This window comes from Argiope bruennichi, chromosome 2 (genome assembly GCF_947563725.1).
Source record: "Argiope bruennichi chromosome 2, qqArgBrue1.1, whole genome shotgun sequence".
Lineage (NCBI taxonomy): Eukaryota > Metazoa > Arthropoda > Arachnida > Araneae > Araneidae > Argiope > Argiope bruennichi.
This window is the reverse complement of record NC_079152.1, coordinates 56,441,002-56,453,475: the sequence shown is the minus strand read 5'-3', so window position 1 is coordinate 56,453,475 and position 12,474 is coordinate 56,441,002. Positions and strand designations below refer to the sequence as shown.

General features: G+C 26.9%; 1 protein-coding gene across 1 annotated transcript; it reads left to right on the top strand.

Annotated features, from left to right (window-relative positions):
* The first annotated feature begins 138 nt into the window (after positions 1-138).
* On the top strand, positions 139-9,097 carry LOC129956023 (sesquipedalian-1-like). The gene is made up of 2 exons (XM_056068269.1): positions 139-407; positions 2,497-9,097. Exon 2 carries the CDS (start codon positions 2,522-2,524, stop codon positions 3,308-3,310), a length of 789 nt encoding a protein of 262 aa, XP_055924244.1. The 5' UTR covers positions 139-407; positions 2,497-2,521; the 3' UTR covers positions 3,311-9,097.
* The last annotated feature ends 3,377 nt before the right edge of the window (positions 9,098-12,474 follow it).

Here is a 12,474-nt window from a genome sequence, read left to right as displayed (position 1 = left end):
ATACTGATTGATTGTTTTACTGCTTTCCGATAACAAAATTTCTTACATAATTCACAGTGGCTAATGTTCTAATACTCTAGCAAGACAGAGATTGAATTTTCTAACACAAATATACTTCTTGGCAGAAGAAACACTGGCATTAATCATATTTTGCTTTTTTGATTATATGCAATGAAAATTTATTTCAGTGATGCGATAAATGGACTCACTAATGCAAGACTGCAATTTAGTTCTTGTTTGTTTACGTCTGTAACTGTAATGTGTAACTCGCAGGTGTTTCAATTTTTAGTTAAATTAAAAAGAATTTAGAGTAGAATCGTGGAAATGAGTGTTTCGTATTTTCTATAGAATTTCCTTCAAAAATATTTTATGCTGGATATTTTTTGGAGTTTACACATTATTATTAGGTGAAAAACTAATTGCTAATTTTTTTTTCCTTCTATGATATCTCTTTTTATCATTTTGTCCTTTAACATTTTTTTTATTTTGTATAATTAACAAATGCAATTAATAATTCTTGAACTTTATAAGTGTTTTATAGATAATGATAAGAATCCCCCCCCCCATTTAGTTAGCGTTTTGAATTTCAAAGTGAAACGTATTTATGAATTTATTGTTTTATTTAGTATTCAGTTAATAATTTTGTCGTAAAAGATAATTTGTTAATTATTATGGCTATTACTCTGATTTGCATCTTCTGCCCGTTCACTCCATGTGCTAATCGTAAACATATTTGGGTGTTTATGATTATTGCCAGGGTCAATCAGTATCTGGTGGTGTTTTGTGAATAATTTTTTAAAGATATAACTGTTTTAGGTTTTTTCTCTCATTGATTCAAAATGGATCACATTATTCTAATTTTAATAGTCAATAAAAAATAGCATGTTTCTTACCTTTAACAAAAACTATGCTTAGTAAAAAAATAGTTTAAGTTTGAATTCCTTTCTAAGTTCCTTCCTCAGATTTTAAGTTGGTAATTCATTTTAAATTTACATATGCCTTAAGAATAAAAATATTTGCTTTAATCTTTTAATAAGCACAATGATTATTTTAATGTTTAAGTAAGTAATGAAAATTTTGTGTTATGAATAAAAGCAATTTTCAGGTCTGATTTATTTCAATTGTTGTTATATCTCTGGATTGAAAAGTTTTAACACTTTTTTGTTTTTGTTTTTAATTATCAATTTTTGTTATTAGATGTTTCAAACTATTATAATACAAAGGAACATTTAAATATTATAAAACTTATTGTTTAATGAGAAATTATTGCAACAAGCATGTTTTAAAAGGAAAAAAAATTTAAAAAAGAGGTATTTTTTATCAAAAAAAAATTAAGTAAAAGCATAATGATAACAAATAATAAATTTCATAGATAATATATGAATGAACTGCAAATGTGAATAATGTGAAAGTTTTTTCTTTTGAGTGTTGAAATTTAATGCTGATAGACATCTTTTATTTATTTAAAATGGCACCCTGGATGACATTCAAACTTCTCATATCTTAAAGTATTAAAGATATGAGAATATCTAAGTTTTGTACTGAAAATTTGCATTTTTATTTTCTCATATACATTATTTTTACAAAGAAAAAATATTTCAATCATCATAAAGTTGCAACTCGAGATTTTGAGCCTAATCCATCTGAAGGTTGACTATCTGTGGGTCTGTATAGATGTAGCACAAAAACTCAAAATTGTTACAACTTAAGATAAATGAAGTTTAATTAACAGTCTTGGCTTTGGAAGTGTAAATGTCTATCGAATTTTGAAACAAATCTACTAAAGGTACTTGATTGCCTGTACTTTTGCTTGCATATAAACATAACTGTTAAAATAAAATAAATTTGTTTGTGTAATTTTAGTATTTAGGTAGATCTTTATCAAGTTTTGAGTTGTATCTATAAAAAAAAAAAAAAAAACTGACCATTTGTTTGTCTTTACTTTTTTATGCAAGTAAATGTAATAAAAATGCAATGATTTAGGTAAATGTAATTTAATATGTGATCTCGTAATTAAAATTGGAATTATGTTTTAAATTTTCATTCAAATCAATCAAAAAAATATATCCAAAGTGCATTTTTTTTTCTTTTTACTATACTATAAAGTAGAAAATTCATGCGCAGAACTCTGATTTATGCCTTTTTATGTAATGGTATCTGTCTATGTAATGCTTTTAAAATTTCTGGCTATGGACAAAATACTTATTAATATGTTTTGAAATGTGTTGCTGCTTTTTTTTAAATTTAAATTTGAAATACTTAATAAGTTATTTTGTTTAAAATATATGTTTATTTTTATAAGTTTGTTTATTATTTGTAAAGTTGTTTTAATTTTTTAAAAATTTAGAATTAAAATATACAAATTAAAATGAAAAAAATCATAATTTACTTTTTGTAGTAAATATATATATGTAATCATTGAATAACAAGAAAAAAAGATTGACAATTACGAAACATAATATAACAAATCAGCAACAATCCTTTTTTTTCCCCTAGATTACTTTGCGATTACTAAAGTAAAATGAAGATAAATGAAAAGAATTTGATAAATTTTGCTGTTTCTAAATCCTGTATTGATCGAGAAGGTTGGCTTGGCAAACGAGGAGAAGTTAACAAGAGTTTTCAAAAGAGATGGTTTGTTTTAAAAGGAAATCTTCTTTTTTACTTTGAAAAAAGGGACGATAAAGAGCCTGTTGGTTTGATTATTCTTGAAGGTTGCACTGTTGAACTAGCAGAGAATGAAGAGATTTATGCATTTAAGCTTGTTTTCCATGGTGCAGGAAACAGAACATACATTTTATGTGCTAAGAGTCAGGAAAATATGGAACAGTGGATGAAAGCTCTTGCATCTGCCAGTTATGATTATGTTAAATTAATGGTTGGAGAACTTCAGCGACAGTTGGATGAAGTTACAGAAATGGAAAAACAAGCCATTTCTTCCGTACCAAATCGTATAAAGAGTACTCAAATTCCTTCTAATAAGTCAGATGGTTGTCTTTTTGGGCACGCTGCAGCTGGTGGTCGTGCTCCTAGATTCAACCCTTTTGACAAATGGAAAAATGATGGCAATGCGGAAAGCGGTACATATTTTTCTGGAGCATCCACTATGGCTACTGCATCATCAGAAGATGATCTTCTTCATCATAGCGCTGGTGGCAGAGTCAAAGGTTCCCGACAGAGGTATCTCTTTCTTGAACTGCATGAGTATTATGGTCAAATTTTTCGCCCAATATTTAAAGAGCACAAGGCAAAGAAGGCTGCTTTAAAAGCAAGCTCAGAACATCCTGTAGATCTCATAAGTTTTTCTTAACTGTTTTATTTCTTATGCAGTTATTAATAAATGCATGCATAGAGAAAAATTATTTATTAAAAAAGTTAATTATGAATGTTACAAACTAAAAATTTATATTTTTGTTAGTATGAATGTTTTCTAATTACATCAGCTACTAGGACTTCTAATACAATTTTTTTATATATTATTTTTTGGAGAGTTATCTTAATCTGCTTTTAATATAGTTTTTATGTACTTATAAATCATTATTTTAATAATTCATTTATTAATTGCATAATTAAATTTATTTAAGCCTATCTCAATAACAATGAATGTTTCTCTGTGTTGATGCTTTATCTTATAAGTCTTTTTTATTATATATTTTACAGTGCAAGTTCCCTTTTATTGTACTTTTGTAAAATACGTTACTTATGCTAAAAGAAAAATTCTAAATATACTGTCTGAATAACAGCAAAAATAATTGCCAAAGCAATCTATTATTAAAAAAAAAAAAGATAAGATTGCATACTTTTTTTCATAAATATGTTGTAAGAAATTGCTGTATTGTATATTAAGAGGAACAGCAATCTTTTTGAAAATTTTATGTGTCAGAGATTATACTACCTGATATTTTTTTAATTTAAAAAATTATCTATTGTGAGGAGGAGTCAGTAAAATTATGCTATTCCTTATGGAATAGTATAATTTTAATATAATTTGGAAGGGGAGGAAGTTGCAAGTTGAAGTGGAAAAGATTCTTAATAATTGTCAAGCTTAATTTCATTTTTAAATTTTAATTGCCATGGTCATTTTTTTAATTGCTGAATCCCAAATTAATGTACTAGTTACATAATCTGCTTCTCAGAAGCCCTGCAACCAAAAGGAAAATAGTATGCTTATGGACTAATGCTTTTTTAAGCATTGAAGTTTAAAAATAACACTTTTTTACCCTTTCTATGAATTGTTACTTTTATTATTTTCTTCGATGACAGTAAGTAAATAGATTAAGAAAAGGGAAAAAATAACCTATTTTAAAACTTCTGAAATTTAAGTAATAACCATAAGAAATTGTCTGTTTATTATTAATGCTGATTCATATTTATATGATATCAATTATATTATGTAAATTTTATTTTAAAAATCATTAGATATTTTGCTGGATATAAAAAAGATATAGTGTCTTTATACAACATAAGACAGTCTATAATTAAATGACTTGTAATATTATATTTATCAAGTAATTTTGACATGCGAGTTGATTTCATTAAGAGTCTCACAATTTTAAGCCTGGAAAAGATTATGAATGAAGAAAATTTAATCACTTTATCATTGTGTCTCAGCATTATATGAACATTGAATTTATATCTGAAATTTATAATCTGAAATTATGTCATTCAAAGAAACTATAATTTGACTTTAAAATTACACATAATCATATGAAGTGGTCTTTCTTAATTGATTCAGTAGGGCAACACATTCTTGAAGGAGACAGTGTCATCTGATTACATAATATTAATAATAATAAACATTTAAATATTTAAGGAGTCCTAGTATAAACTAACAAAGGTTTTTGACTTATCCATTTTTACTAATTATCAGTGCTTATGAAAATTATTTCATTAAAAAAAGATCCAGTGACTATTCATTGTAAATTTTTCATTATAAAAGACTTCCATATGAATTGTGCCAAACAATGAACTGTTTTAGTGGAACTGGGAAACATTCTTATAAAAGGAAATAATATGTTTCAAATTTTTCATCATTCCATCAGTTCTTTTTTATAATGTTGTGCTATGTATATATTTGGAAATGTTCATTAGAAATGTTGCAGTTTTTTATTCTGTTGATAAATTTTGTTATGAGCACTTCATATTTTATGTTATTCAGATAAGTGAGTGTATTTTTAAAAACTTATCTGCTAGTGCTAAAAAATAGGTTTGCAATTTTGGCTACTTAAAGTGACAGAATAATTATCGACAGTCTATATGATCATCTTGTTAGCGGATTACAACTGCTGTAAGCTTGTTAAGTCTGGTCCACTTTTGTAACTATAGTTGAGTGTTTGAACAGAAATCTTTGTAATATAAGTAGAAAATTTAATAGCAGTTTAACTTCACTTGCTTGACTTCACATAAATATTTATCTTTTCTTGCCATTTTTTTTTTTAATTATGTAAAATAAATTAATGAGCTAAAAGTTTGTGTTTTAGGGATGGATGTTTATCTTATCAAAATAAATCAAAGATAATAGCTACAAAGGAGGACATAAAATGATAATGACAGAGCGAAAGGTTTTTATTTTTCTGTAATACCATAACTACAGAGAATCTTAAAAATGTTCTTATCAAAGCTAGTAAAATACTTGAAACGATAATGTAATTCAATCTTCATATATTTCAATTCATTTAATAAAAAGTTTTTTTTTTTTTCACCTACTCATCAGCTGAAAATTTACCTTTCATATAAAAAGAAGTAAATATTTATGTATAAACATATATTTTTTAAGCAGTTTCTTGGCCAAAGCGAGAAGACACTTTTGAATTTTTAAACTCAATATATTCTATCCCGGGAGCCATAATTTATGTACAAGCTCTTGTTTGTACATAAATTATGGCATAAATTATTGACGAGATATGTCGGTCCATGACACAAGAGAAGAGCACAAAATGTTTTTCTCTATTGATTTTATGCTATGAGATTCTGATTGGTATTTCTTTGACATGTGTTAATTTAGGTAAGAGAAGTATAGGTATCATTTAAAAGAATTTGCTTAGCATGACAAATTCTCTTCAATCAAAGCATGGGAACTTGCTGATTAAAGCAGTTTTACAGAACTTGCATAAGATTAATTAAATAAAAAAGGTGGAATTGGATCTGGAAATAAAGTTACCTTTTTAGAATGAAATTAATATAGGTTTAAAATAAGATAAAAATTATTAAATTAAGGTTTTAAATTAGATTAAGAGATATCATTACATATATGCAATACTTCAGTTCAACAATCCATGCCAAGTTCTGCCAGTGTTTTATCTGATACTGTCCTGCATATCTCATTTTCTTGTATTTAAAATATGTTTAATATCAGCCTTTTTTTTTTAAGTTATGCTAATTGCTTACCCTTGAATTAAAAAATATGAATTTGAATCCCTCTCCATCATAATATAGGTGTATAATATCAACATTGCTTCTATTTTATTTCTTCTGTATTAATTCCTTGATTATTATTTGTTGTTATTTGCTGAATTGTTGGTATTCTGAACTTAATCTCATAAAATGATAAATTCCATTATCCAGTTCATCTGTTATTGGATTTGTAATTAATCAACAATCCAGTCTGTTGAGGGACTTAAAAATGTTATATCTCATTAAAGGCTTATTATTCTTATTGTAGCATAATAAATTTTGAGAGTAAAAACTGAGGAGTTTGAAGTCTAACCATAATTTAGAATTGTGATATTCATGTCCAATAACCCTTTGCTTTTTGAAAGTAGGAAATTTATCTGAAAAATTATGAGCCTACCTCTCATGTTAGCTTTATTCTACACGTACAAGTCTTTTTATGTCTAGCATATATTTGCATACAATGTTCTGTAGACAATAGCCTACAGAATTGATTGAATCATTCTTCTCCTTCCGATCAAAACAAGCTGAATTTAAATTATAATATGTAATTATTACACAACTAAAATAAAAAGATTTATACTATTTTGATTTATGCTAATTTATTACGAAGATATACAGAGCTTAAATAAAGAGTGAAAGAATTTGAAAAAGTAGAGGGAATGATTGATTGAAATAGTTCTTCAAATGAGAACCAGGCCAGAAACTATTTTGCATTTCAGTCTTGCTTAAATTTATACCAAAATGCCAAAAATAATTCTAGGGTATAATTCAAGTATGAATAATGGAATAATTAATGGCTGTTACTTATATTTATTCTAAAACATTCTTAGTAGTTGTGCTATTGCATTTTCATATGTTCATTAAGTTCATAAATATATTTGTGCATGCATAAAAACAGAACAAAAGAAGACGGTGAACAAATTGTAACATTATGATGATCTTCCTGAACTGTGTTTGGTTACTAGAGTTTTTAATAAGATATAGAATGTTCTTCCAATATTAATGTGTTTTCCAATTAATGTCAGTATATTGTTAAAGATAGCATAGTAACGTTTTTTTTTTCCGCTAAACAATTTCGTAAATCAGTTTTTATTTTATGATTAACAATAAATGCTATCCATTACATTAGCCTTTTTCCATTGTATCAAAGTCATTGATATGAAACATTTAAAATCTTGTAAAAGTTATTAAATATTCATAAAAGGTAATTAAACATCTTTTTATTGTATTTGTGTACCAATTCTTTTTAAAAAAAATTCTGATTGGTTTATATTTTTATTTGTACTAAAATTTATTTTCATATTTGCTTTTAACAAACAGATGTGTATTTTATTATGCCAAATGTTAATTACAAGATTATTATTTCAAAAAATATTAAAATTATAAAATGTTTATTATCATATAATGAACTTTTACTGATTGTTATGTTGTTAATTGTGATAATGAATGTTTTCTATTTTTAATGCTCTGTCACTTTGATTTCACAATTCATCTTTGATATCTCTCAAGTAGTGGTCCAATAAATATTTGCTTGTATGTGCATAAGTCATTTTCTAATAAGGAATAGTTATTATTCCCATATAGTAAAATAATGAACTTTAGCTTCTTATGAGCATTAAAATAAATTAATGAAGCATTCAATTAATTTGCTTTAGTAGTCAAGAAAAGTAGTCTAAAATAATGATACACTTTTATAAATCAAAATATACTATAATTTTCAAATATCTTAAAAAGTATCATAGATTAAACAAGTCGTCTTAGTAAAATAGTCTGAATGTAAAAATATTTGAAAGATGTATTTAATGAAAATTTTTGTTTGCTTTACTTGCCTTCGTTTTTGTATTCTTTAATAAAATCATGTATTCATAATAATAAAAAAATACCATTTATTCATCAATCATATGTATATTTACAAATTTTCACTATTGTATTGCTTGTTATATGTTATATAATTGATAAAATTTATGTTAACATAATATTTATCACTTTATTATATGTTATGAATGAAAGTAAGGCTTCCTCAAAAGTGAAATTTGCCCCTGCTTTCCAATAATGAGACCTTGTTTTGTTTTGAAGAAAAAATTACCTGAACAACCTTGCCTTTAAGAAATATTAAACAAGTGAATTTTATAATTATTCATCATCTCTACTGTGGGATTTTTAAATGTCTTTTGTTTTATCTTGAGGTATCCTTTAGTAGCGCTGCAAAATCATATTGAATGTCTATAAATTTCAGAATCGAGAAATAAAGTATGTAGGGCTATATAAATTTGTGGTCTTGAAATTTTAAAAAAATATATCATGCAGTAATATTTTGGAATAAAAATTATAGAAAAAATTAAATTTTATTATTTTTTTAGTTGCATGAGATTACATTTTTTAAGTTACAGAAGTTCTCTGTTTCATTATTTTGTTTTAAATAGTTGTTGTACTTCCAGAGTACTAAATAATGTAATGATGCTTTTTTTGTATCAACATTTATTGAACTGCCTTATGTTTTCATTTTTTATTTTAAGGGGTACATCTATAGAATACAGCTCCAAAATTGGCTACTACCATTATGATATTTATTTCTTTTACCCCTATGCTCATATTTTTCAACTTCTGTTTATAAAAATGTAATATGAACTAAGACTTAGCTTTACAAGACCAAGTGTACTTGTATCTGTTTTTCTTGATAAAGTATTGATGCTTATAAATGTTTTGGGTCACCATGGTGGCAAAATGTTAGTGTCTTTATGTCAATCTTTAAAATCGAATGTGATGAGTTGGGAGTAAAATAATATCTCCCAGATGTCATTTACATTTGCTAAGTCACTGATGACAGTTGGAAATTTTAAAAAATCGTATGTTCTAGTAGCCACTTGCCTTACTGCTTTTTTACATTCTCTTTATTTATTGTGCCACTATCTCATATATATATGAAATATAATATAAGCATGATTTTTTAAAACAGAGTCGCGGCAGAAGACAGTGAAGACACTTTGAATTTTTTACTTCCTTTTATTTCCATCCCGGGAGGCACAAGCAGCACGGACAAAACGCGACCACTCACAGCGCGGCACAAGTGAAGACAGAGAAAAAGGGGCAAGAGAGAATATTTTTTCCCAGTGCTTATATACTGTGAGATTCTGATAAAGATTTCTTTACACATGTCGAATTAGGCAAGAGAATTATAGGAATCTTTTAGAAGAATTTGTTTAGGTCAGCAATTTTTTATCTCTTCACTCGGAGCGTGGGAACCGCTGACGAAAGCATTTTTACAGAGCTTTCTGTTGCATTAATTAAATAGAAAAAGTGGAATGAGATTAAGAAATAAGAGAATATTTTAGAATGAAGTTAATATGTGCTGAATTCAGTTAAAAATCATGAAATGAAGTTTAAATTAGATTTTAAAACATCATTATATAGTCTAAATTCCAGCAATTAATTATATTGTTGCCCTGCGATTCAAACTGTTTTCATTGTTTCTTCAAATATTTGATCACATGAGTTCATTTGATTATTTAAGGCTAAAGAAGAAGGATTCTGTTTAATATATCAATGCTATTTACAAAACGAATAAAAAAAGTGAAATCGCAATACCGCAAAAATAAGAATATAGATAAACAAGACATTTGCGTTTTTAATAGCTCTATGATGAAGTGGTGTTGATCTTCATTATAAAGATTAATGTACTCAATAAACAAAACATATGAAACACAATTAAAATAACACGACTTTAATGATTAACTCATGAAGTTGTATCTAAAAAGTTTAACTGAAATTTAAATTAACCAGTATCACCAATGAATGCTGATCGCTAACGGCGAATTGTCGAAAATAAATTTTGAAAAAAATATTCAGGTGTATCACCGGTATCTACTAAGTTAACTTTTCGTTCCTCCCAGCTTTAAATTTTAAAATTAATCACTTATCAGAGAGAAAGGTGTTTTGTTTTTTCAATTGCTCTCGTCTAGAGTGAAGGAAGATAATCAGAATTGTTTATCTATACTTATAGTAAAGCTCAATGTGTGTTGGCGCTCTACAGGCCAGACCGTTTGACATACAGCTACCAAATTTGGTACATGTATACCTTGGAGGTTGGGAATGTGCAGCTGGGGTTTCTTTTTTCGAATTTTTAATTAGAATTTTAATTATTAATTAAAAACTAACTTTCCCGCCAAAAAAATCTTCCATTTTTCCCACCGCCAACTTTTCCGCCAAAAAAATCTTCCATTATCCCCAGCGCCAAACGAGAAAGGCTTCAGTTTTTTTTTTCTCCCAACAGTAATGAGGCTAGGGTTAAAATTTTTCGGCGGATTATTTCAATCGGTTCTGTTTATTTTCTTAATGTTTGATGCATTTAAAATTAAACATTGTTAATGAATCAATCTTTCAGATTCATTCTGAAGTACTTTTGAATTAAAATAAAACAGAATAAAGGAAATTAAAAATTTCTAATCCGCATAGCATTACCCCAACTGGCGTAGAAAAAAATCACGTACTTGCGTTACGTAACCGGCGAAGAAAATTCACGCATGCGCATTCTGTTCTGATTGTTGCCATGACAACGTTATCAATGGATGATTTAAATTATTTTTGGGTTAGTTGCATGCTTTTGTAAGTAAATTGTATTTATGTTAGTTATATATTTTTTGTATATGCTTATAGTTTTAAGTACATCGTTTTTTAAGTAGTTTTTTTAAAACCTGTTTTCAACCGTTTATTTTAAACGATTCGTTTTATTTTCTTAGTGTTTGATGCATTTAAATTTAAACATTGTTAATTAATCGATCTGCTCATAATGAATCTAAGAAAATTTTGTTGACCAACTCTTGAGATATTACATAAATTAAAAAAGATATTCTTTAGTGCCCATAAAGTTTAAACGCTGAGTGACTCTATTTTCAGTAATCAGATTATAAAAAAATGCTTTGTTTCAGTAAAAAATATTATTATATTAATTGAAGATAAATTCTTTCCACTTTAATTTAAAGCATAAATTCTACGGGTGCTAACAGAAAATGAGAGAGATACATATTACGTTATGACTGAAGGCCTTTATAATATTATGAATGAATTATATGATAATCAAAATTTGAAGTTTTAAAATATTTTGATTAAGAAGCTATTAAAGTAGAAATTGCATAAAATATTTAATTATTAAAATTTTAACGAACATTAAGATTGGTGAACCGGCTGGTCGCCAAAGGCGGCTAGTATTTTATAAAGGAAACGGGGGAGGGAGGTGGCTTCGTATTAAAAAAAATTTATACGAAGATAAAAATTGAAAACAGATTAGCGAAAAAAGGAAGCGTTAAAAATGATTTTCTTGTTCCATCTGATAAAGCATGCTACGATGATGATAAAGATATCAAAAGCTGTCCTAATAAATGTGCGTGATGTTCTAAGTTCATTCACCTTGTTTCGTGCAGCGAGTAGTTTTCTAAGTTACATTGATGGCGTCGCATTATAAGAAATGTGTATTAACTTGTCTGCATTGCATTATATTGAAATGTCATTATCACTAGTCATTCAGATAAAACGGAATTTCTTCTATTTACCATTTTTTCAAATTAGACTGTCAAGTAAACATAATCGGGATTTTTCGAGATTAAGTTAAACGTAATCTCATTGGAAATGGCAGGATTTCCGCTTACATAAGTTTGGTTCCGAATTGCTTATATGATATTAAGATTTCATATTAATATTTGTATATAATTATAAGTGGTTATAATTATGTACAATTAATTATTCTATTATAAATGGGGTTTTTTATTAATGAATTTTAAAATTCCCTTTTTAATAGAACGAAGGTTGTCTATCTCTTGGAAGAGTGTATTTTACTTTAAAACTCATATTTCAAAATTCTGTAAAATTAAAGCCTTTGGTATTTTACACTTGAAAATTTATATACCTCCCTGACTTGAAGCATTACTCCATTACATTTTTGAAAAATTTTATAACAAAAATAATCAATTTCGCATACATAATAAGTGTGAAACATTAGTTACTTGTCACCACTCAAGTGATTATTTCTTTTCAAAAAGTTAGAAGTCATTTTCAAAAGCTTGCTTTCCATTATTTCAAACATTTCTT